The 27,500-nt window shown below is 42.3% G+C and overlaps 1 protein-coding gene across 4 annotated transcripts in view; it reads left to right on the forward strand.

Moving 5' to 3' along the window:
- Nucleotides 1-27,500, forward strand: part of LOC147030789 (uncharacterized) — a 682,768-nt gene that overhangs the window by 533,275 nt on the left and 121,993 nt on the right. For all 4 annotated transcript variants that reach the window (XM_085875201.1, XM_085875200.1, XM_085875199.1 and 1 more), the window contains exon 9: nt 3,592-3,711. In XM_085875201.1, coding sequence (XP_085731327.1) covers nt 3,592-3,711 — 120 coding nt within the window. The remainder of the gene's footprint in view (nt 1-3,591; nt 3,712-27,500) is intronic.

Here is a 27,500-nt window from a genome sequence, read left to right on the forward strand (position 1 = left end):
TCTTCGAACCAGCGTTCTCTACGCAACGTGGCTAAAAGAAAGAGAGAGAGAGATAAAGAGATAGAGATTGGTACCATACTCTGTGCAGAGCATTGGTGCTGCTTAAGCAGTCTCCTTAAAAAGGGGCTTTTGGATTAGGTCTCATCCGTCCATGGGTCCGTACATCTGTGCGTCCATCTACAGCCATATCTCGTAGATGTCTGGACCGGTTTTGTTCAAACTTGGCAAAAAGACAGCAAATGATGGTTTATCAGATGCACATCATTTTGTTTTGCGATTCGATCAAAGATGGCCGACTGGCAACCATTTTAGTTGTAAAAACCCGATGTTTAAAACGTCCTCAACCATTTCTCGGACATACATTGACCGATCTTATTTTCTATTGTCTATAGTTATAGAATTTATTTTATACATGAACTAGAAAGGCACTTAGTGGAGCGCGTACCTCCGCTACATAATGCCTGATCCACCAGAACATACTGGGCCCTATACATTTTTTAAATATAATGATATATATATATATATATATATATATATATATATATATATATATATCGTTTTTTGCTCCATCTTTCAATGGTGAAGAATCACTTCTCGTATCCGGATCCGGATTCGGATCTTCACCAAAATCCAAACAATTCATCCCAGTCACATACCCAACCTCTCCACCAAATTTTGTCTGAATCCGTCCACAACTTTTTGAAATATTGTGATACAGTATATATCGGTTTTGCCCAACCTCTCAATGGTAAAGAATCACAAAAAAAAATAATCAGAACTGGATCCGGTTTGGGATCTTCCCCAAAATTGAAATAATTTGTCCTTCTCACACATCCAATGTGTCCACCAAGTTTTGTGCGAATCCGTTTGCAACTTTTTGAGATATCGTGCCATTTATCGTTTTTGCCCTATTTCTCAAAGGTGAAGAAACTCTTAAAAAATTCTCGTAACTGCATCCAGATCCAGATCTTCAACAAAATCTAATCACTTTGTCCTTGTCATACACCCAACCTGCCTGCCAAATTTCATCAGAATCCATCCACAACTTTTTGAGATATCCTGCACACAAATAAACAAACAGCCAAACAAACAAGAAAAAGGCGTCGTGCAAAGCACGATACTTGCAAAATCCACCCCCCCCCTTTTCCAAAGGTTGCCATGGATACATCAATCGGATGAAATTGTTGATTTTAGAAGTCTGACCTTGAGTTGACCTTCGACATTTTGACCTCAAAAATAGTTCGTTTCAAAATTCAGTGAAGCACTATGCAATTGTTGGTTAATTTTCACTTTAATCACATGAAAATCGACAATTTTTCAGATGAAATTTGATTATTGTAGTAGTTTGACCTTTAGTTCACCTTTCACGTTTTCATTTCAAAAAACGTTGTTTTCCCAATTCAGTGATGAACTCTGCAAATCCTGTTGAACTTACAAGTTAAGAAAATGTAAATTGACGATTTTTCAGTTGAAAATTGATGATTTTAGAAGTTTTCCCTTGAATTGACCTCAAAAATAGTTTGTTTCCCAATTCAGTAGCGTACTATGCAATTGCTGCTTAATTTTCAAGTCAATCAGATGAAAAATGATAATTTTAAAATTATCTTCTTCTCAGTTGAGACTACCTCTACAACTCAGTAAAGTTTCATGATGATCAGTTGAGAATTGTGACCTGAAGGTGATAAACAGACAAACAGACAAACAGACAGACAGAATAACAAAACCGGCTGACCAATATACTTGAAAAATCTTCGATTTTGCAAGTAATAAATAGACAGACAGAAAGGGGTGAAAACATAACCTCCTTCACCTTCGGTGGCGTAAGTAAGAAATATTATTTAATGTTAATTTGTGTAATTCAGTTTGTCTCCCCAAAAATATCTGAACATTGATTCCCTTCTGTGCGAAATTTTCATTCCCTTTCAAAAACATCATACATGTCATGTGACCAACAATCTTGCACAAAATAACTACGTGACTCGCATCATTAATATTCATGACCGAATAGCCCAATCATATGCAATCTTCCATGTCACCTGACCACTCAAGTCAATTGCGCAAACATATAATTCTTGTAAATGTGGGCTAGTCCTTTTGACTCCATACAGCAAAATTACTAAAACCACGGGGGCTATGACATTTCATGTATTTTTGTCCTTGTTTACAAGTATATTCACCAGAATCTGCCAAATATATCTGGGAGGATGAAGTTCCACAGGAAATTATGAGAATATTTAAGAACTTGGTGAAAACAAAACTGTATATTTTACTGAAAAAAAATCCTCAAAAAAATTTTTACTCAAAAAAAAATTTGTTTTTGAATAGTTTCTCAAAGATGCATTTCCTATTTTAGACAACAAAACAAACCTGCATTATCCTCTTCTTCTCCTTAGCCCCCATTGCTTATCATTATTAAACCTGTTTACCACCATTGGAGTGTTCGCCTTGTGCATGGTTCACAATTTGGCAATTATAACCGTGGTGCACGATAAACTTGCGGCCATTATACATTTGGCAAAAAGGTCTTGTTAAGGAGACTTGTGTAAAATTGTGTTTTTTGTCAAATATTTGTAAAATTGTCAACTTGTAAAATTGTGGTACATTTTCCCCAGCATTTCACGCTCTGTCCAGTACTTTTTAAATGCAGAAATTGCCATAAACGACAGATCTCATTGGAGGTTCTGTACATCGGCAACTGAAGCAAAGATCTGTTCAGCTTTCCTGGCGGACAGCATAGAAATCCTTCTCTGAGGACAATCTGTCACTAAATTGGTGATCGTCTGGGTGGAAGATTTGACCATGTGTCCACCACACGGTCTAACATTACAATACGTGTATACATTCATAAATATAGTTTACAGTTGTTGGAAAACTTTCAATGATCATAATTGAAGAATCATGGAATAGTTGGGTAACATGGAAAAACTCCATTTATTATTATAAATACTTTTTGTTTTTTCTGTAGCTGCACTGCCTCATCACCTGTTGTCACCTGGCTATATCTGGCTTGTTGGGAAATAGTTAGAGTGGTATCTGCTTGGATGTAAGTCCTACGCTATATGCCATGCTCCACTATTCCATATTATGCAACTATTTGATAATTTGACGAAACCTCCTCAAATGGTGTTTGACTTATTATTGGGTTTATCCATTGATCATCGAGTCCAACTGTCGGTAACGATACCAGCCATTCAAGAAACACAGCAAGGAGCAATAATCTGAAAGTGCAAAATGATTTAAGATGAAATTATACCAATACAATGTTGGAAGCATCATCAAGTCTCAAACTAGACATATATTTTGAGTCACGTCCAGTGTTCAAACATGCCGGATTTATCCTAATTGGACGGTTTCCGCATTTTTTTCAAATTGGCCAGTTTTTATTTTCTTTTTTTCTGGTAATGCCATTATATCAATCGAGGTTTTTTGGACGTGGCATAATATTTTTTTAATTCCCCCCTTTTTTGATTTGGATTCTTTTTTTTTCTTTTTGTAAAATGTTTGTCCCATTTTTGTTTCCCTCCACTGACATGTCTGAGGATTCACCTTCTTACCTCTAATCGTACAATGTGTGTGCATTACCCTGTGCAGGATTTACGAGAAGAGTGCGTGCGATTGAGAACTCGCGTTGGGGATTTAGAGCAACAAAATCACACCCTAAGCATTTTGTTCCAGCAGAAGCTTTGCCTCCCAACATCAACAGGTCTACAGGTGAGATGCAACAACACACAGTTATTGTAATTTCGAATTTCTACCATCACAAGATGGTCGAAATTCGATGGTTTTGTCCTCCCAGGGCCCAAAGTATCCACTATCATTTTCCACGATCATGTTTCACGGACCGAGATGTGAGGTTTTACTGATCTCAAATTGTCATGAACTCCAACTGTCTTGAACTCAAAAAACCTGTGTTCATTCTGACAACTCTGTATCCACTGATATCATGGTTAGAAGTGATCACTTTCAGTGTAATTTTCTTCGAATGTAAACTGCACTTTTTTGCAAGAAAGAAGCAAGTCACGTCTGCAAAGGAAATGAACAGGGCAAGTTGAATTTGTTACAGCCAAATGTTAGGATATCCAACTTTGTTTATTAAAAATATATATTTGTTAAGGCTTGTGAATAATTATACGTGCTTCTGCTAAATGCTGTAGTTCCTTGTCTGCATCAGGTATTGACTCCTAGCTGGCATTGGAACATTCTGGATGCTTAAAAGGCTGCCAAAGTCCACATATGAAAGTTACAGTGCTGTGAGAGTTGACCCTCTTCCTTGATCCTTGCTGCTAGGTTAGTTTTCTAAACAAGAACTTTGAAAGGTGACGAAAACTATCGATTTATCATCACTGCACTTTCCTTTGACACACGTACTCAATAGCAAAAGAGAGCTGCTCTGTAGATAATCTTCTGTGGGACATCAGAATAATGGTGGATGGTTCCACATCGTAGGATTTCAATCTGGCTGTTTATTTTCACAATTTTTTGGTGACGTAAAAGATGCAGTTACTTGATCATTGGTGAAAATGCAAATACAATATCAGTAAGACTGGTTATAGCAATTGGCAAAAAAAATCTTTGCCCGAATGCTTTGGAGTGCATCGTCAAATAAAAGGAAGCTTCGGCAGCATGTGACATGCGACGGTCGCAAGCAATGCTCGTGTTTTCAGCAGCCTTCCAAACATGCACACTGCAGCCAAATGGCTGCATGAGAAAGGGCATCAGATGACGTTTTTTGACGTAAATTAGATGACTTCGTTGAAAGCTAAAAGTGACGGAAGTTGTAATGGCATAACAGTCCTCCAAACCCAGGGACGATCTTTACTTGGCTTGATCTGGAAGCCTTGTCAAAGCTGACTTTGAATAGTTCTTGCTCAAGTCCAGCTCAATTTGAGGAAAGATACTCCAGGAATCGTGTAAGTACACCGCAAATGTATAAATAGAGATACAATATGAAAGTAGTTAATTTCCAGGCACTAATCTGACATTGCAAATGTCACGGGTTTTTGTACACAGTGAGATTACAGAAGGAGTGAGATGCACAGACATGCAGGACAACAAGCGCAACACATTGAGCCAGAAGAAGGCAAGTGGACAAGAAGCATGCAAACAAACAGACATGACAGCAGCAAGAAAATAAATGCGGACAAAAAAGTCACAGGCAGACAGAGGGCACAGATCAGCAGGAAAAGAAAATGTGGAGAAATGGCAAAATATTGTGGTGGTTTGAACGAGCACATCTTCACCACCAACTATGGAAATAACCCATTTGGTTCTGTCATATCCTTCTTCATGGTAGATGTGCTATGTCTAGTTTATACAAGGATTTAAAAAGAAATAATTGTAGACGTAAGAGGAGGCCATGATTTAGGTCATCAAGCTCATGCTGTTGGTGTTAGGGTTACTGTTCAGGTTATTATGGAAACTAACACGAGCCATAATGTCCACTTCCAATTAATTTATCAGTGTATTATTTTGTGTCCTCACTATAAACTGACACCCTGGTGTCTCGCAGCAGGGCAAGGCATCAATGTGTGAGCCATCCCTCGGATGGATGTTAAACTAGGCGTGCTATCGGCCAACATTAATTGGTGGATATTAAAGATCCCAAGGTGTCCTTCGTGAAGAGCAGGTGAGCTGTCTCCGTCACCCTGAATAAATTGCAAATTCATGCTCCAGCTTACATAAAGACACAGCACCAGCGGCACACCTGCACCCCAGCAAATGATGCTACCCACAGACCTATCCTGTGTACGAAAGAAGAAGATATCCCATTTGATCTCTCAGCAAGCAATTATGGCATGTTACCAACACACATACAGGACATTCACAACCGAAATACATACAGGACAGCAAGCGTTACTTCCCTATAACCCGCCAAGTAGGTGTTGCATATGGCTTACTTTGTGGTCTTTTTGATCTTGTACTATCTCTCATCCGGTCTTGCCTTCCCTGACCTTTTAGCCATCTACCCTTCCCCAGCTCTACCAGGATGGACACGTTCATCCAGAAACTTTTATTGAGCACAGTTCATCCTTGGATGGGAAGTCTATTTTTAGCTAAACCTTTCCATGTCCACATTTATTCATAACCTGAATTCCTTTGTCCCTTTCTTTCTTTCATCCACTGCTTCAATGTTACAACTCTCTGCTATCTTCATGCCATCTCCTACTTCCATTCACCCCCCCCCCCCCTTAACCCCTGCCATGTCCAGCCTTTTATGGAAGGCCATGCTTTTGAATGTCTATAAATTTTGTTCCCTTCCACCCTTTTGTATCAAATTCATTCCAGTAGAGTGAAAATGGTCTTTAACCACTCGTCCAAACAGCCGTGCAACACCATTTCCGATATAATATACGAGATGACCCGGGAACCCAACGGTTGATTTTTTAAAAATTCTTTTTTTTTTAAAGAAAAAAAAAGATAGCTCCAGTGAACTATACCACTGAGGTTGTTTGCATTGATCAAATTCTCCCGAAGAGTACTTGACTGAATCAAGAATTGATTTTTTAATAATTTTTTTCTCGTTGTCCGATTTGAACGAAACTTGATACTGCACACCGCAGGAGAATGGTGAGTAAGGTGGCCCGAAAAATTTTGCGCTATCGTGTGCCGTTTTGCCTGTATTTCGGGAACATACATACATACATACATACATACATACATACAAGATGAGAGCTTTAGTAATATATAGATGTTGACCATAATCGTGAATTCCTTTCGCACTAAATGGGATATTTAGTCAAAAATCTCACTTGGATGTTGGAGAACATGACGAATAGAGGAGTTTCTGGCATGCAAGAGGGTTCAGGTGCTAATTTTTTTTAATGTCATCTAACCCGAATGTGATCACACTTTTTTATCAGGCCATTGACGTACTTTTTCCACACGCTAATTCTCGGTATATGCGCTATGTTCGGGGGCATGAGAATGATTACATATATATATATATATATATATATATATATATATATATATATATATTAACGGTAATAATTACCTAAAAACATAAATATACAATACTAAACGAATAAATATTAGGAATTCGTAATAATGTTAAATTTGTACATTTACAGTGGCCTACAAAAGTATTCACCCCTTTGGTCAGTACTTTGTGGAAACACCTTTTACAGCAATGGCTGCTACGAGTCCTTTTGGGGAGATCTCTCTCTACCAGCTTTGCAGAGTGAGATGGTGAAATATTTTCCCAATCCACACGTGAAAATTGCTCTCGTTCTGCCAAGTTTGATGGCGTTCGTCAATGGACTGCAATCTTCAAGTCTCACCATAAATGTTCAATTGGGTTCAAGTCAGGAATTCGACAGGGCCATTCAAGAACATTCATTTTCTTCTTCATTCAGCCATCCAGTGTGGCTTTGGCTTTGTGCTTCGGATCATTGTTCTGCTGAAATGTGAATCTCTTCTCCAGTTTCAGATTCATGGCTGACTCAAGCAGGTTTTCATGAAAGAGCCTGTAATTTGCATCATCCTTTGTCTCTTCTCTCCTGACAAGCTTGCCAGTCCTGTTGATGAAAAGCAACCCCAATCACATGATGCTGCCACCACCATGCTTGACAGTATGGATGGTGTTCACTGGGTGATGTGCAGTGTTATCCTTGCACCAGACGTAACACTGAATTTAAAAAGATGCTTGGTACTACAAAACTTTAATATAGACATAAACAGTAGGTCTCCAGGTTTGTCATCAAAGATTCTTTCATTTTTGCTGATGCCATAAGGGAGATGTGTCCTTCTGGTTTGGAGAATGTAATGTGTTCTTTTGACATTGATGGCCTGTTTACAAATGTCCCTTTGACAGATACCATCGAAATATGCGCACATTTGCTTTATCACATGGAACTTGAGCATCCGCCCATTTCTGAATCTGTCTTCGTCGAATTGATGAACATGGCTACAAGAGATGTCGAGTTTAGCTTTAATAACATTATGTTCATCCAAATTGATGGGGTGCCCATGGGCTCTCCTTGGGGCCCAACATTAGCAAACATCTTTGTTGGCTATCAAGAACTGCAGAAGTTGACCAAGTTGCAGGTAACTCAATCCCCCATCGTGTACTACAGATATGTGAATGACATATTTTGCCTGTTTGAATCTCGTGAAGTCTGTGACCGCTTCTTGAATGAATTGAATTCTCTTCATCCTGCCCTCAAGTTCACGGCGGAATTGGAACGTTCTGGTTGCTTACCCTTTCTGGACGTCCTCATAGAGAGATCTGCATCTTCATTTACGACGTCCATCTAAAGAAAGCCCCCTTTCACTGGCTAGTATACTCGATGGGACTCTTTTAGTTCAACGAGATACAAGATTGGTTTGATCAATGTATTAGTGAGTCAAGCTCAGAGGATATGTTCCAACTCCAAGCTTCAGACAGAGATGGACAAACTTGCCAGCATCCTCAGTGAGAATGGATATCCTGAGCATATCATCAGGAGGTTTTTGCACAAATTCCTCACTGCCACAGATGAACAGAAGATGGGTCCTGAAAAGTGCCCGGTCTACACCAAGATTCCTTGGAAAGGGAAAATGTCGCAAAGATATGAAGAACAAATCAAAAGATGTGTCTCAAACACGTATCTGGCTGTTCGTCCAAGAGAGATTTTCACCTCTCGACATCTGATTCATGCGATTAAGAAGGATGTTCTGCCTGCCGCAAAACTTAGCAATATCATTTATGAGTTCAAGTGCCGATGTGGTGCTCGGTATATAGGCAGAACTACCCAGACTCTGACTGACAGAATCAAACAGCATGCCCCTTTATCCATCAGGAAAAACACAATTGGTACACGAATACAGTCAGTACATGTTTGTAGGAAGGTCCCAGCATCAATCCCAACATCATGTGTATCTGCTATTGGACAGCATTTGATTGAGAATGCTAACTGTGCTGAACATTATAATGTGGATGCATTTATTATATTGAGTAAAGAACGAAGTATAACGCATCTCCGAATCCTAGAAGTGACATTTATCTATTCCATGGACCCTATGTTCTGTCAGCAAAAAGAGTTTGTTCACTCGCTTTGCTTATTTGTGCAAAGAAGAAGAGGAACACGAACTCATCTCACGATCTCGGATGGTTATGAAGAGGATTCCACAACAGCCTTTGCGGCCCCATGCCTGGTGTTGGCTTAATGGTTAGGGTGACGGGCTTTGGATCCTGGGGTCCTGAGTTCAAATCCTGCTCAGCTGTTGAATTAATACCAGGTGGGATTAACTCAGCCTGTCATCCTTCCGAGGTCGGAAAAATGAGTACCAGCATGCTGGTATACCGTGTCGGAGTGGTGACCCATCCAGGATTGTTCCCAATAGCCAAGGAGACTGCTTAAGCAGCACCTATGCTCTGCACAAAGTATGGGCTCAATCTCCTCCTCTTAGGGGCTCCGCCTCAGCCTCTGCAACCTCCAATTGGAGAGCTGAACACTGAACAGGCTCCTCCCACCTCGACCGTTGGGAGATGATGCATCAGTAGAGAACGTCCAATCAGTATTGACTTCGTTGACAGGTGTCTATTAGACTGTTCTTCATCATTACTCACTCACTTTGTGTGAATTTCACCTGAAGAGAGCACAACGAAAAGCTTTGTCGTTTTTTTATGGTATTGTCCTTCAAAATGTCTCTGTTTATGTCTGTATTAAGCTTTGAAATTCGATGAAAAAGTTCAATTCTTGTCTTATCCAACGACAAAACTTTACTCCACATGGCTGCAGTATCATCAAGATGCTTTTTCGCAAACTTCATATGAGCTTTTCGATGCATCTTTTTCAGTCATGGCTTCCTTCTTGCCACCTGTCCATAGAGGCCAGCTTTGTGAAGGGAACGGAATATTGGTGATTGATGAGCACTGACCCCCATCTCAGACATGGAGCCATGTAGATCTTGCAAAGTCATTGTTGGATTTACAATAACATCCCAAACCAGTTTCCTGCTTGCCTGGCTGCTGAGCTTGGATGGGTGAGCTGATCTGGGTAGAGTCTGGGTGGTATGATATGTCTTCCACTTCTTAATGTTGGATTTCACCGTGAGTGACTCAAAGGGATAATGAGTGACTTTGAAATCTTCTGATAACCCTTTCCTGAAAGATGCTTCTCCACCACTTTATGTCTGACTTCTTTGGAAAACTCCTTGGTCTTCATGTTTGCCTTGTTGGTTGACCAAGTGAGTTTCACCTTAAAAGTCCTTTGCTAATTGGGGGAGTTTAATTTTAAAGTTAAACCACTGATTACATACAGGTGAAACATATTACACTTATTTTGTAAACTTTTAAACATATAATTTGCTCCTGAAGTGATTTTGGGGTAATTCGGCAAAGGGGTTGAATCCTTACATAACTGAGAATCACCTGATTTTCTCTGTTAATAAAACTTATTCATATTTTCTCCGCATTTTTTAGCTTTATCACTTTGGAGTAGTTTGTGAAGACTCCATATATTAGGTTTTATTTGAAAGGCTCATGAAAATAAGCTCAGGTGGCATCAAAATGTGAAAACTTTGGAGGGAGGGTGAATAATTTTGTCGGCCACTGTTCCAATGACAGAAATCCATGCTCATTACTTCACCATTTGTGTGAATGATATGCAAATTGTGGCACTATCACAAATCCCAAGGGCAGACTCTGAACAGAGCAGTGATTTGGTTGGAAGAAGGTATGTTTTGTTCCAGAGAACTCAATGGCACAACATCATGAGTGGGTCATTCTCAGAATTTAAAAGTTGCGGTGCCACGAAGTCCTGGAGTTCCAGGCCATGCGACACTGAACATTGTTTACAAAGAGGTACTTCAGTAGACTGTCATGAAACCAAACAGTACTTTGCTATAAATTCTGTCATGTTAATATTGTATAATTATTGTCGTCAATTCTTTGCTTCCTCCAAATTTCATATCTAGCTTTTCTTGGAAATGATACATCCATCAAAGCTTGATAGAAGTGAAGGATTTAATAAAGTCTATATTTTTCCAGACTTTTTCCATTTATCACTGTATGCCTGGTATTGGCTTAATGGTTAGGGTGGTGGGCTTTGGATCCAAGGGTCCCGAGTTCAAATCCCACTCAGCTGTTGAATTAATACCAGGTGGGGTTAACTCGGCCTGTCGTCCTTCCGAGGTCGGAAAAATGAGTCCAGCATGCTGGTGTGCTGTGTCGGAGTGGCGACCTGTCCAGGATTGTGTCCAATAGCCAAGGAGACTGCTGAGGCTGCACCAACGCTCTACACAGAGTATGGTCCCATTGGATGGAGGGATTTATCATCGTGGCATGTTTTCATGCTTTGAACTGGCTGTGTATGACGATGCTGCACTGCCACTGCTACTGATATTTTAACGGAGATTTTAATGCATTTTCTTCTTTCCTGACACTGAAAAAAAATAATTAATTAAAACGTCATAAATAATGTCGATATTCCTTTGTTACGTTAAACACAAAAGATATTTTATTGGAATCATTAGCATAAGAGATCATTTTATCCATCATACTAAAATATGCCATTTGGTGTCTGTCTGTCTCTCTGTCTGTCTGTCAGTGTAACAATCATGATGCACTCATCGAATCTCAACCAAACTCACCAAAGGGATTAAAAGTCACACGACGGAGGTTGTAACGACTTCATTTTCCGCCCTCCCCAAGGGGTTTTTCATCCTTGGACAAACGCCGTGTTGAATGCCTGAACAAACTTCCAATTAAATAACTGCAATTGCTTGTCATGTTGACTCAGCATGCTCAAACATCTGCACGCTGCTTAAGTGTTGATGTGCAAATTTTATGCATCGCCCGTATTTTTGTAACCATGACCGCAATATTTTAGTTGATGTTTGTTTTATTGAATGGTTTGTTTTCTTCCTGCTCCTTGACTGCAGCAGGTTCAAATACCGTGACAATGTTTGGAGCCAAAGTGCAATGGCCAATTCCATAGTGAAGATTGAGAACGAACTACTGTACGTTATTATTTATTCCCCTCGATATCCATGCGATTTCAAGCAAGAAAACGGCCCACGGATTAAGACTCCAAACACAATTAGGAGCACGCGAGAAATAACCTTCAGTTGCACATCAAATAAATTGTCACGGGCAAACCCCGTTATCATGTTTTCCTTCATCGATCAGCGAGATTGGAGGTGTTGCATCGGGAAAGCCTTTGTTGCATCATATCGTGGTGAGGCGTGGTGAGAAAGTATCTCGCCTCTCAGCTTGACAGGTCTTAAATTGGCAAAAATTATAAAACACTGGTGTAGTTGCAAGAGCTATCTTGGGTTTGTTTTTCTTTAGAATATGCACATCTGTCAGCTGCAGTGGATACAGTCTGCAATGCACATCCAACAGGTTAAGACTTGCAAGGAAATGTCGAAGCAATTCAAGAGGTCACGAGTTGGTTTCTCCATTTACAATCATTCATTTATTTTTCTGTGTCATTTAATGTCTCAAAAACTCCACAGTTCCGTACATAAAACAAATGACCAACTGAACGTTTGTTTTGAAATTGCATCAGTTGAGGCCACACTTTAATCCATTCAATCAGACACAGCCTTTTCTTACTAAATCTTACTTTTCTTACTAGACACGGAGTCGAGGTAGCAGGAAGATAATGTGGCAGAGGGAAGAAAGGCAACTTGCAGACAGTGGGCATAACAAGCAAGATAAGTAATTATGGAAGGAATGAGGAGAGGGAAGAACATTTTAACCTGTGAGTAAGAGAGCTTGGAAAGGAGGGGGTAATAGTGGTCGAAAAGATCACGGGTAGAGATGGAAAATGACATGAGATGGTAGTGCGCTGCTACCTTGAAGCACTGAAGGGAAGAGACTTGTTCCTCACTGAATGCTCATTGCTGAAGGGAAGAACAATACCTTCATAACTACATCACCTAAGGAATGCAGTTCTGCAAGTGGGAGAAAAGATGGACAAAAATGTAGAGGTAAGCAGTACATCTCGATTTTGGAAGTTTAACAAAGAGGAAGTTTCTGGAAGAGCAAGTTGTGTCCTGGAGAGGATGAGGAGAGTCAGAAAGTTGAAAGAGCAGAGGGAGCAAGACCGGAATAGAGACTGTAGAAATGAGAACAGCATGCAGTTGAGCCCATACCTCCGCCAAGCTGAGCAGTCAATGTTTTGTATCACACTGATAGGCCGGATCTGCATCCAGACCTGAACCAAAATCTAATCGGCTTGTTATTGTCACCTACCAAACTCTTCTATCAATTTTGTCATCTGTCCACAACGTTTTGAGATATTGTGCTATTTATCGTTTTTGGCCTGATCTCACAATAGTGAAGAATCACTTTAAAATTTCTAGTATGCATCTGGATCTTCATCAAAATCGAATATATTCGTCCTTGTCACACACGCAACCTGTCCACCAAATTTTGTCAAAATCCATCCATACATTTTTGAGATATCCTGCTCACAGACATACTAACAGGCAGGGATGAAAACATGACCTCCGTCTGCCTTCGTTGGCAGAGATAAACAGAGGCCACCAACATTTTTGTGGTAGGACAACAGTCGGCTTTGAGCTTCAGCTTTTTTTTGGTACACAGAGTTGAGGCTAATGGAAGAGCTATAATTGGTACAATGAAGGGATCAGGACACAACAGAACAAAAGGAACAGTTGAGATCATGGGGGAAACATGCATGGGAATCCTATGTCGTACAAAGTCCTTCCTTGGCACACCTGAGCTTCTAACCACTGACAAAGCTTTCATCTGCAGTTTGAGTACTGCTGTTCCTTCTGTACCGGTGCTCCTGCCTCACTCCAAGCTCGACTTCATGCTGTGGAAACCAAGGCTTTTAGGATCATTGATATCTCCCGTGATGAAGCTGAGTCTTTGAGTCTCTCTCACTCTCTCACCGGAAGCAAGTCGGTGGTGTTTCTGTTTTCTACCGTCTCCTCTCCAGCCTTGCCCCCCCCCCACTGCTCTATCTCTGATCTGTCCCCCCTATATTTCTGCAGGGCACTCAAGGTCCACCAGAAAACTCCTTCTGGTGAAACTGCCAAAATCAAGAATGACTGCTCACCTTCACTCTTTCTTCATTCCTCTTTTTTCCCATCTCTGGAACAAACTCCCACACTCTCTTCAATCCCAATCCTCCCTCCAGGTCTTCAAAACAGCTGTTCACCACCACCTCATATCTTTCCCCATCCAAAACCACAATCTTTTCTACCCCCGCTAATCCACCCCAAACCCACTTCCTTCAAATTCCCTGCTTTCCTTCCTGAAAGTCCCTGTCATATCATCTTGTTTACCCTGAGTACCCCACCCCATCCCCTCCCTTCCACAGATCCTTCTCCTATTGTCTTTGTTCCCCACTATTTTGTGCTTCCCTCTCCCACCCCTCTTGTCTCCTGCCTTGTTGTATGTTCTTTGTGTTAGCTCTTACATGAGCCTCAACATGGAATGCAAAAAAAGATATAAAACATACCAACAGCAAAGTTGAATTCCAATATAGAAGCAGATTTGGATAAACAATGGGTGTGGGGAGGAATGAGGAGCTGGAAAGGATGCATGGGGTGAACAAGATGTGTGGAAGGAAATTTTCAGGAGAGAAAACTGGAAATTTAGAAGGAGGGATTTTGGGTGGTGGTGGTGGTGGGGGAGGGGGTTAACCAGAGGATAAAATATAATGGTTTTGAATTGGGGATGATCTAATATGGTGGTGCAGAGCTGTCTTAAAGATTTGGAAGGGAGAATGAGATTGAAGAGAATGTGAAAGTTGGTCCCATAAGTGGGGAAAATGAGAAATAAATTAATGGAGGTGAGCAGTGGTTCTGGATTTTGTGACTTTCACCTGAAGGGGATTGATGGTGGACCATGTGCACCCTGCAGAAACCAGGAGGGGTGGGGAACAGATCAGGGAAAGAGCAGAGTGTTCAAGACCAGAAAGGAGAAGACGGAGAGAGACACCGACCTGTCTGCGATGACCCATTGTCTTAAGCATGAGTCACATTTGCTCTACCGCTAGGATACGGCGGTCGTACCCCCCCCTGAATTGACAGAAACGTGCGGCGGCCGCAGTTTCTGAGGTGGCCTCAGGGTGGCCCTACGCCGTATGGCTATATTTTACAGGCCGTAGGGGTGTGCGTGGAATTAAAGCGCGGAGTTATAACTTTTTTCATTTCTAGGTTGGCCGTAGAAATTCGACAAGCCGTAGCCATGACGTAGATGTGTTCCACGTCGACCGTACGTACGGCGTACGGTGGGCTTGCGTTATCCGTGCGTTTTCCGTAGGCTCTTATCAATGAAAAATGAATTTTGCCAACCCCCAAAAAATTACTGCGGCCGCACTGTTTCCACGTTCGCCTTAGGGCCGCCCTGCCGTTGCCTTGCGGGCACCTTGAGGCTACCTTGCGTCTGCCTTGATAATTATATGGCCGCCACAGGGACGTCCTAAGGTCACCGTGCGACATCAAATCAAAGACCGTACGGCACCCCCACGTTTTCAGTCTCCACAATTTCTAAATACCCCGTGCGGCTCCCCGAAAAATAACAACATGTGACTGCTACATTGTGTAACCGTGGAAATACTGCGGCCGCCCTATAATTGCTAGTAGCCGGAGATTTTTTAGACCCTACAGCCGCCGTGCCAAATGTGACTGAAGCATTAGCTTCATCACTGGAGATTCCAATAATCTTGAAGGCCTTGGTTTCCATGGCATCAAGCTGAGCAAGATGTGAGGCAGGGGAGCCAGCCCAGAGGGGAGCACAGTACTCCATCAACCTGCAGATAACGCCTTGTAGGTGGAAAGGAGTTCAGGTGTGCCAAGGAAGGACTTTATATGATAGAGGATGCCCAGTCGGCAACTAGTTTTGGAGGCCAACTTTTAAACGTGGTTTGCCCAAGAAAGATCATGGCTGATAGTGAGACCCAGGAGTTTGAATGACTGAACTTCCTCAAGATAATTGTTGAGAAAGTAGATGGGGAGGCTTCCAGATGGTGCTTTCGGAGAAAGCCAAATGATATTCTTTGGGGTAAATTCCAATGTTATTGAACGTTTTGGATTCCACAGCATGCGGGATAGTGGTGAAAAGTGAGGGCACCTATTCCGAGGGGAGAGCAGTATTCATGAAACTACGGACAAAGACCTTTATGAGTAGTTCTGATTCACCATGCAAGGACTTGGTGTATTGGAGGATGCTCAGAATGCGGCTGGCCTTGGAAGCAGGCTTAGAACATTGTCTTCCCAGGAAAGGTCTCGACTGATAATGAAGCCCAGATATTGAAGAGACGGAACGTCTTCCATTGGTTGATTGTGGAAATATATCGTGGGAGGGGGTGGGGGGGTGGTTATTAGATTATTCTTCCCGAGAAACGGGGTGAGAGTGTGAGATTTTTCCAGAGTGAATTACATATTCCACTTGTCAGACCAGCATCTCATTCTTTCCAAGACAGCAGAGAGGGAAACAGCTGTTGCAGTCTTTTCCTTGGAATGAGGTGCAATACAGCAGAAAGTGGAGTCATCTATGAAGGTTAAAAGGTTATCCAGGGCATTAGAGAGGTCATTTAATTATATGAGCAACGAGACTGGGCCCAAGATGCTGCCTTGGAGAACTCCAGCCTCTAATACTCGAGATCGGATTCTACTGAGGGCTACGTGCTGACTGCATGAGTGGAAGAAATCAAAGAGCTGGGAATGAAGGTGACCTTGGCAGAAAGCTTGGCGATCTGAGAGGGGAGACAGACAGTGTCGAATGTCCAAGGATATATATATATATATATATATATATATATATATATATATATATATATATATATATATATATATATATATATATATATATATATATATATATATATATATATATATATGAGAGAGAGAGAGAGAGAGAGCTCTGAACTCAGCTGTGCATTATACACTATTTCAACCTATTATTCATCACCTTGATTCACCACAATGCCATTCACCATCCTCAGAAGTTTCTGCATCTTTCAAGAAAATATAATCGAGATACCGAGTTGTTTGGACTGATTTGAAAGACGCAATTGTCCTTTTAACTGTGGAAAGTTATGCCACTGTTCGAGGTGTCAGGCTGAGTTTGTGTATGAGAAACCACACAATCACAGCAAACCAGCCAATTGCTCCTCAATATTGAGAAATCATTTGTTTTCTTCTCTATTAGCTTAACCACAAACTTTGTTGTTAATGTCTGCATATTTATTTATCCACATAAGGGCTGGGAGAATTATGTCAAGGTCTCCACATTTACCACTCAGCTGCCTCGGCTGGGTTTGAATCTCAACCCAGCTGTAAAATGTCACCCTGGTGTTTCTCAAGCAGGGTATTACATCAATGTGTGCACCGTCCCTCAGATTGAAGTTAAATTTGGTGTCCCGTCTGCAAGCAATAGTTGGTGGGTGTCCACCGTGTCCTTCTCAAACAGTCAAGTTATTTTTGGCATCCTGGCTAAATTCCAAATTAGAATCATCTTTTTCTTCCTGAGATTTTGGTTTATGGAAGAGGTTTATGGTTTATGGAAGAGGTGGAACACAAATTGTACACACATACAAACATGAAGACAAATACATGAGACTTCAGACAACAACAGCCACTGAGCTTTGGGTAGCTTTCATCATTTCTCAGAGCACTCTGGGTACTATCGATGCCGTCTTTGTGTGACGTCGTTTTTCTCTCCCACTCAGTGGGAAAACTAAGGATGAATTTCGTCCTCCAAATGGATACTCAATGATGGGGATTGTCCGTGTTCTATCCTTTCAAATGATGAGCATCAAGCAAGGAAGCAGCACGTACCAAATCTCTGGTATGACATTTCTGAAGCATTTCTGAAGGAAGATGGCCTTACAGACTGCCAATAGCTTGTGATTCTCACCTTACAGACTGCCAAAAGCATGTAATTCATAGCAAGAAGTAACTTCCTTGATGCAAGACAATAAAGTTTTCAAAAAATGCTCATTAGGATATTAGGAAGAATTTAATGGCTCATACTGACAGGATAGGAATTATAAAGGCAATAATAAACATTTACGCCGGATTTTATTCGCTTGTCCAAACAAGTCTTTGCAAATTTACCGGCCGCAGCAGCGCATTTGTCTAGCATGTGTTAATTTCAATGACGAACTAATTAGGCAGGCATAGAAACTGATCGTCCAGCAAATAATCATACAAATTCATAACCTAGTAAAGGAATACTCCAACCGGATCTTGATATTTACGCTTTGAAAAATGAATCTCTTTGCATTCATGGGGGATGCTGGAGGAGGAAACTCAGTCTCTAAGTGTACCTGTCTATGTTTCACCTTATTTGTGCATGTAAATATCCCTTGTATCTTCACTGCATCACTTGATTCTTCTGTTTGCACTTTGACTTCTAAAAATAGATTTGAGGCTTGAAAATAAAATTTCAGGGAGTATTATGTGCAAGCTTGACTCGCTATTGTTAGACCTAGCTCTTCTGTCATTATTCAGTTGATTGTCTCTGCTTGGGTTTAAAAAGACAGCAAAGCTGTGTGAGAGCACAGCAGATGCAGCAACAACTTTTAATTGTATCGTTTTCTTTAAAGCCATGGCTATTAGTCCTGCCTCCAGTCAAGGCAAAGCTGCTTTGTCAGCTGACACAACACAAATCAGCTTGTTCTCATAAATGCTGAAATGATTCAATTTATTTGGTACGTGCTGGACTCCGTGGGATTCTGAGTTAATTTGTGTTGTTCCAATGCATAGAACCTTTTTATCGTGTTGAATGCATGGCGGGTTGTCGATGTCTGTTGTTAACTCCACTAGCTCTGCCTTCGTTCATCCCAGCATCGGTAGCTGGTTAGCACGTTTAACGACGACGTTAGCAAACAGTCCGTCCAAACCAAAGAACGCTCGGCACAGTCTCCTTGCTTTCCCGTCCGATCATTGAGAACACGTGTGATGTGCTTTTTCGCTGACATAGGCCCTCATTTGGCTCAGGAACAGATTGTGGTTGTCATCGGGCATTGAATCCCTTTGACATGATGGATTTATCCACAAGCACCAGCTTTACCTTGCGTTCTGTTCCCTTCGGCCAAGGATCAAGTTGATCTTGCAGGGCATTGCATTAGATTGAGAAAATAAAGGCATCGGTTAATCTTTCGCTCTCCACCTGTCACAATCTAATCCCCTAACTTGCTGTGTGTGTGTGTGTGTGTGTGTGTGTGTGTGTGTGTGTGTGTGTGTGTGTGTGTGTGTGTGTGTGTGTGTGTGTGTGTGTGTGTGTGTGTGTGTGTGTGTGTGTGTGTGTGTGTGTGTGTCATTGGTTGTTATCTCTATATGCGGGTTTCAGAAGGTGGAACGGAGTCCTCCCACGTCGCGAAGTACTGTACCCACCTCAGTTTTGGGAAGGGGTCACAATTCATGGCCAAGCTCTGAAGTTTTGTTGTTCTCAAAGTTTTTTTTTTTCGAGGGCTCTTTTCAGGATCATCACTCCTGCACACTAAGAGTTCTATAAAAGCAACCTCGAGTATCTTATTATTCTTACAATCTGTGATCTCTTTCACACCCAATCCATTACATTAATTCCATCCTTAGGGTAACCCGCCTCTCGATACAATGCCGTCAGTCTTTTACCAAGATTACCACATCTCCTCCTGTTTTACCTTTCTTATCACATCTGTACATCTTACAGCCTTCCAGACCTGTCTCCCAATTTCTATCCTCATTAAACCATGTCTCACTTACTGCAACTATATCAGACCTTTGCTATCACACCTATACATCTTGTCACCTTCTAGTCCTGTCTTCCAATTTCTCTCCTTATTAAATCATGTCTCACTCTCTGCAACTATATCATACTCCTTGCCATCTTAAATAGTTTCATGCTCCTTCATCTTATTATTTAAACATTTAACCTTCCTTCAATATCCCTTATACAAGAAAAAAAAAATAGGGGCAATACCACTGGATATTGCTGACAAAAATTGTTTGTGTAGTTTCTGAGAAGAAAGCAATACCTCTTTAGGGGGGGGGCAACCCCCCCCCCCCCACATAGACCCCCTCAGACCGCAATCAATTTTTTTCATGCCATGAACACATTTTGGTACACACACGGTGATGAATGTCGTGGTAAAGTTTCACCGAAATGGTATGTGTAGTTTCAGAGAAGTTTTTGTAAGTATTTGTGGATGGACAGACAGACGGACGGACAGACAGACTGACTGGTGGATGACGCGCCATCCAACAAGCTCCTAGGAATTATGTTCCAGGTGAACTAATCATTTTTCCCCCATATGAATACAGGCAAAAACCCGACTAGCTTTACCTATAACTGACTAGCACTGTGCTGTCTGTATACCCCCCCCCCCCCATACGTATGACCATCTCCAGAACCTTCCCCTGTGAAACACACTCCAAGATTGCTGCTTGCATCATGTAATCTCTATTTTCATTATTCATCCCCATCCCTGCACTTTACATCCATTTATGTTAAACTGCCTCTGCCAATCTTTTGCCGGATGTATGAAAGTATCTCGACTTTTATGAATCTGATCACCTCCCTCCCTGAAGAGCATGCCATGGTTAGCCAATCACCGAATTACCCGTTTTATTTGCATTCAGACTGCTAAGCATATCAACATTTGTCTGTTGGGTAGATAATGTTTTTGCTTCATTAGTCCCCTATCACCAGAGGGAACTCTAAGTTTGCTGTCCGTCTGTCCGTCCCACCTGTGATTTTTCAGACTTTTTCCAATACCCTTTCACACATTCAACTGAAACTTGGTACATGGATTTATTATGATGAGTTACAGAACAAGTTCGAGTTTCAGGGCGTTTCGTCAATTTTTCACAGTTAGGCCCTTTTTGGCCTTAGAAAAATCACATCGATAGGGGGCATGGATTGCAAAGCAATTCCAGCTCTTGTTAAACATTGTTCTACATTCAGTCCAGCAGCAATTGATCAAAATGTGAATATGTGCTTGCAGTACGTCTGTCCAAATAGAGGCATTAAGACGGAAGTTCTGCCAGTAATTAAGCTTTCCACAAGTATTCCCATTTGTGATTTCTGCATATTATTCAGGTTAGCCGTAAAGACAGGTGTGTCTGTCTCTCTCTCTCTCTCTCTCTCTCTCTCTCTCTCTCTCTCTCTCTCTCTCTCTCTCTCTCTCTCTCTCTCTCTCTCTCTCTCTCTCTCTCTCTCTCTCTCTCTCTCTCTCTCTCTCTCTCTCTCTCTCTCTCTCTCCCACTCTCCCACTCTCCCACTCTCCCACTCTCCCACTCTCCCACTCTCCCACTCTCCCACTCTCCCACTCTCCCACTCTCCCACTCTCCCACTCTCCCACTCTCCCACTCTCCCACTCTCCCACTCTCCCACTCTTCCTCTCTCTCTCTCTCTCTCTCTCTCTCTCTCTCTCTCTCTCTCTCTCTCTCTCTCTCTCTCTCTCTCTCTCTCTCTCTCTCTCTCTCTCTCTCTCTCTCTCCCCACCTCTCTCTCTCTCTCTCTCCCCCATCTCTCTCTCTCTCTTCCCCACCTCTCTCTCTCTCTCTCCCCCACCTCTCTCTCTCTCTCCCCCACCTCTCTCTCTCTCCCCCACCTCTCTCTCTCTCCCCCACTTCTCTCTCTCTCTCCCCCACCTCTCTCTCTCTCCCCCCACCTCTCTCTCTCTCCCCCATCTCTCTCTCTCTCTCCCCCACCTCTCTCTCTCTCTCCCCACCTCTCTCTCTCTCTCTCCCCCACCTCTCTCTCTCTCTCTCTCACCTCTCTCTCTCCCCCACCTCTCTCTCTCTCTCCCCCACCTCTCTCTCTCTCTCTCCCCCACCTCTCTCTCTCTCCCCCACCTCTCTCTCTCCCCCACCTCTCTCTCTCCCCCACCTCTCTCTCTCTCTCTCTCCCCCACCTCTCTCTCTCTCTCTCCCCCACCTCTCTCTCTCTCTCCCCCACCTCTCTCTCTCTCTCTCTCCCACCTCTCTCTCTCTCTCTGTCCCCCACCTCTCTCTCTCCCCCACCTCCCTCTCCCTCTCTCTTCCCCCCTCTCTGTCTCTCTCCCCCCCTCCTCTCTCTCTCTCTCTCCCCCACCTCTCTCTCTCTCTCTCCCCCACCTCTCTCTCTCTCTCTCCCCCACCTCTCTCTCTCTCTCTCCCCCACCTCTCTCTCTCTCTCTCTCTCTCCCCACCTCTCTCTCTCTCTCTCTCTCTCCCCACCTCTCTCTCTCTCTCTCTCTCCCCACCTCTCTCTCTCTCTCTCTCTCTCCCCACCTCTCTCTCTCTCTCTCTCTCCCCACCTCTCTCTCTCTCTCTCTCTCTCTCTCTCTCTCTCTCTCTCTCTCTCTCTCTCTCTCTCTCTCTCTCTCTCTCTCTCTCTCTCTCTCTCTCTCTCTCTCTCTCTCTCTCTCTCTCTCGCCCCCTGCTGGCTGTTTGTTCGTTGTATACTGTTATGGCCGCTCCTTGCTTCGTGTCGTGAGTACCCCTCCTCTGCTGTGCTGTTTGTTGTTTCCACTTTTCCCATGTGTTCGTTTTCTACTTGTGGACTTTTCCCGTGTTATTTTTCCTTCCTGTCTGGAGAAGAAAGAGAGAGAGCCCACGGTCTTGTGTCGAGAAAATCGTAGGCCGAAAGCCTGTCATGGCCGCCGGGGGAGGTTTTTCTCAATCACTGCGACCGTGTTCTTTTGTTCATTCTCAACTTTAATCGTTGATTTCTTGGTGTTTGTGAAATCGCCTTATTTCTCCCGATAAAGTTTACTAACCTGTTTTCTTGAGTTAGAATGGCGGGTGAACGTTTCCGTGTCGAGATGTTCGAGTCACTAACCCATAAAAACGCTGTTTTTTTCTTCCCTCCCAGTGAGGTGGAACTTCACGATGTGCTTTCAGCCATCGGTAACATCGTCGGTTTACGTAATATTCGTGCTGCTTCTCGCATGAATAAGAAGTTTGTAGTGTTTGTGTCGGAGGAACACATGGTCGCCACGGTGGTTGAGCATGGCCTGTTTATCGAACCGAACACTTACCGCTCTGTGTTTGCTTTACAGGCCCCAACAGTTAAAGTTAATTTTAATAATATTCCACCATTTATAAGGAACCAGGACTTGTGTAACCAGTTAAACAAGTTCGGTAAGGTTGTGTCGAGAATCTCAATGGTGCCGATACGTCATGTTAGTGATAAATTTAAACACGTCATGTCCTTTAAAAGAGTGGTTTATATGATACTACCTGAAAATGAAAAAACACTGAATGTTGTACTCAGTGTAAAAATCGATGGGTTTGAATACAAAATGTATGCCAACTCAGAGGTTATGACGTGTTTTGGGTGTGGAGCTTACGGGTGTGGAGACTTCGCTTGCTCCACTGGCCGACTCCGAGTGGGACACAGAGAACAGTGAGGCATCTCAGGATGTTTTAAGCGTTTGTCCTGTTAGCCAAACTTGTTCAGACGAGTTAACAGCTATGTCTGACAGTGATGGAGAAATAGATAAAGGGGAAAATCCCTGTGAGTTAAATGTCAACCCCTCCCTCACAGATGATGATGTAAGGGTTATAGAGGGGAAGGACATGGACAAGGCAAATTCGGAGGGGTCCGTAAACAGAGAAAAACTTTCTGTTGAGCCAAAAGTAAGGTTTCCACAAGTAATAGGAGAGGTTATAGATGAAGCACTTCATTCAGATGAAACCTCTTATACCCCACATTTTAGTGCTTTAAGCTCTCAAGAGGATGAATGGGGAAACAACACAACCTTAGTGTCGCAAGAAAATGTGATTAAATTCCTGGATGAGACATTCAGGAAAAGAAACGTAAAAATCAAAGATTACTTCCCGAATTTACACGATTTCATTAAAACTGCAAGGAGTATGATTCGTGATCCTTCTCAGGCTAACATGTCAGAACCTCAGGTCCAAAGGTTAAGGAAATGTGTTACTCGGGCTGGTAAAGAGCTTCAAGAATAACTAACTGAATGGAGATAAAAGTAGCATCTCTGAACATCAATGGGGACCGCAGTTGTGTGCGTTGCCTCCAGGTATTTCAGCTCTTCCAAACTGAAAAAAATTGATGTGTTAATGCTACAGGAGACGCATGCAAATCACTCTACTGAGGATGAGTGGTGTAAAATCTTTAAAAGTTGTCTTTTTTTCTCGAGTGCTCTTGTTGAGGCCAAGGCTGGTGTGGCAATAGTGTTGCATCCTCGACTTCAGCCTTCAGAGATAACTTGTAAGGAAATTTGCAAAGGTTACTTACTGTCTGTGCAATTTGTCAGTAGTAACCTAAAGATTTGCATGACAAATGTTTACTGTCCTAGTGCTAACTCTGAAAGAGGTGCCTTTCTGTACAAGTTGGCAGAGTTTGTAAGCACCATTGACTTAACCATGTTGCTGTGTCTGGGGGGGTGACTACAACTTCACCCTCGACCCACAACTTGATCGGAACACTTGTGAGCCTCATCCACCCAGTGCAAGGCCTTTGGCACAGCTTGTCAAAAAGTTTAAACTGGTGGATGTGTGGCGGGTACAAAACCGTAATATCCATCAGTATACATGGGTTTGTGCATCAAGAAATGTTTTGACGATGGCTCGCCTCGACAGATTTTATGTTAATCATGAAATGGTAAACATTGTTAAGAACTCGTATATAAGGCCGTCTGGTTTTTCCGATCATCACATGATTGTTATGGTGTGTGGCTTTCCTCATCGTGTCTGTGGAAGTGCATATTGGACTTTTAATTTGAAACTTTTACAAAGTGCACATTTTATAGAAGCTTTTAAAATGGTATGGGAAAAATGCGAGTCACAAAAGGGTTCATATTTGAACTTAAGACAATGGTGGGACTGCACAAAGTCCCAAATCAAATGTTTTGCCAACAATACTGCTCTTACAGCACATACAATGCTTTTGGTGTGATATCTGCTTTAAAAAACGATATACTTATCTGTGAGCAGAAAGCTGGATTGTCTAGCGTGAATTTCCAGCAGTTGTCGGAGAAAAGGACCCTTCTGGCTGAAATGGTGAAAGAGCGGGCGGCCGGTGCATTCGTCCGACTGCGGAACGAAAAAATCCAACTTGACACACCAAACAAAGGGTTCTTCAATTTGGAAAAAATGGTCAAGACCTCTCAACAAATCCATGCTTTGCACTCTTCTGGTGGTGATTTGTTGACCTCCCAGAGTGATATCAAGCATGAACTACAAGACGATTTTTGTAAACTCTTCGCAAAAAGAGCTGTGAATGAGGAGAATAGGAATGCGATGCTTGAACAGCTCCCTTCTCTGTCTGAAGACCAACAACAATTGCTTGAGCCTGGCATTTCTCTTGGAGAACTTACTGCTGCGCTCAAGGATAGCAAGGATGGGAAAGCCCCTGGACTAGACGGCCTTCCGGCTGAATTTTATAAGACTTTCTGGGACATTCTAGGCCCTACTGTTCTTGAGGTCTTTCAGGAGAGTGTTGAACAAGGTGAATTGCCATTGTGCTGCCGGAGGGCAGTTTTGTGTCTCCTTCCGAAGAAAGGAAATCTACATGAGACCGAAAATTGGCGGCCTGTGTCACTCCTCAACACGGACTATAAAATATTGTCAAAAGCACTTGCAACCCGTCTAAAGGAAGCCATCTCTTTCTTGATTGGCACTGATCAATCATACTGTGTTCCAGAACGTTCCATATACGATAATATTTTTTTGGTGAGAGACTTGATCAGTCTTGGTCGAACTACATCTCCTGGTTTTGGTTTATTACTTTTAGATCAAGAAAAAGCTTTTGACAGTGTTAACCATTCTTTTTTGTTTGATGTATTAAGGAGAACAGGGTTTGGGGAAAAATTTATTGATTATGTTAAGTTATTGTACAAAAATGCATCTTGCCTGCTGAAGGTTAATAATAGTCTTTGTTACCCCTTCCCCTTTCAGCGAGGCATCCGTCAGGGCTGTGCGCCATCAGGCATGCTCTACAATCTATCCGTTGAACCTTTATTAGTTTTACTTCGGAACTCAGTGTTAGGAGTCTCTCTTTCACAAAACTCCAAAGTCGTCGTTTCAGCTTATGCTGATGATATTTGTGTTGCTATTGCAAATCAAAAAGATGTTTCTGAGGTCTCTCGTTGCCTTACCCAGTTTGAGCTTGCTTCTACTGCAAGGGTAAATTGGAAAAAAAAGTGTAGCTTTCTGGGTGGGCCCCAGATTGCCTTCCTCGTCCCTGCCTGTTTTACCAGGAGGAATACAGTGGAGTAGTGAGGGGTTTAAATATTTAGGCTTATTTCTAGGAATTGAAGCGTATGAACAAAAAAATTGGGAGAACTTCCTGGCAAAAATTAAATTGAAACTGGCAAGGTGGAGAAGATTGTACCAACTTCTCTCGCTTAAGACACGGGTGTCAATCATAAACAACCTGGTGGTTCCATTTATTTGGCATATAATAGTTATCCCACTCGAACCTCCGAGATACTTGATCACAGGCATTCAGAGGGTTCTGACTGATTTTTTTCTGGGGTGGCCACCATTGGCTGGGCCCAGAAGTGGTCTGCAGACCCCGAAATATGGGTGGTCAAAATCTGATGCATATTCCAAGTCGGATAATGGCATTCCGGATTTCCATGATCAAGCGCCTACTGTACAGTGAGTGTGTTCCTTGGCGACCTCTCACAAACGCCTGTTTGCAGAAAGTGGAAGGTCTGAAATATGACCGTGAACTTTTCCTCATCGACCTGCAACACCTTGACATGTCTCAGCTCCCCAGTTTTCATCAGAGCCTTTTGAATGCTTGGCAAGTCCTCAGAGTGCAACATTTAGAGGTATCATACGATGCCCAAAAGTTTGTACATGAGCCATTAGTTCGGAATCCTTTATTCTCTGGAATTTCAACCTCCAGGTTGTTTATGCATTGTTTCACCAGTGTTGGAATAAACAGAGTGCGAGACCTGTTGCATCCATCCTTGAACGCCTGGCTACCTGTAAGCTCACTTTCATTAAAAACTGGTGTTCGTTCTGCTCGTATTGTGGAAAATGTCTTGAAAGCAGTAATTCAAACCTTTCATGGACAAAACATCGGGTGGACTGGGGTGGATGAAGTGGTAGACTCACGTCTCTATTTCCCTGAACTTCAAATTGCCTCAAAAAAACAAGAGGGTGTGTTCTCCTCAAACTTAGAGGATATTGGTGTGCTTCACGTCATGGGGAAAATGGCTATCTACAACATATGTCTGGAAGCATGTATACCTGGTTTTATAAAACTGTTGAAAAATCGGTGGAATGAGACCTTACCCGCTGGAGCTTTTTTAACTCCAGTGTGGAACAAAATGTATAGTTCTCCAACTCTTGGGCGAACTGGAGACCTGAATTGGAGACGAGCACATCAAGCCCTGGTCACACAGACATTACTCCATAAGTTTAATTCTTCTGTTCTAATTTCTTGTCCTTTTTGTGATTTGATTGAAAATGTTGCCCACGTTTTCATTGAATGTAAGAGATTGGTACCCCTCTTTCTCTTCCTTCAACAGCTTTTCTATAAATTTAATTTTGTTTTTTCCTTTCCAGTCTTTATTTATGGAATCGGGGGGAATTATAAAAGTAAACCAGTCCTCTCGTTTTTGTCTTTTCTGTTGGGCATTGCT

This window comes from Eptatretus burgeri, chromosome 3 (assembly GCF_056783735.1).
Source record: "Eptatretus burgeri isolate ZD-2024b chromosome 3, Ebu_testis_v1, whole genome shotgun sequence".
NCBI classification, from domain to species: domain Eukaryota; kingdom Metazoa; phylum Chordata; class Myxini; order Myxiniformes; family Myxinidae; genus Eptatretus; species Eptatretus burgeri.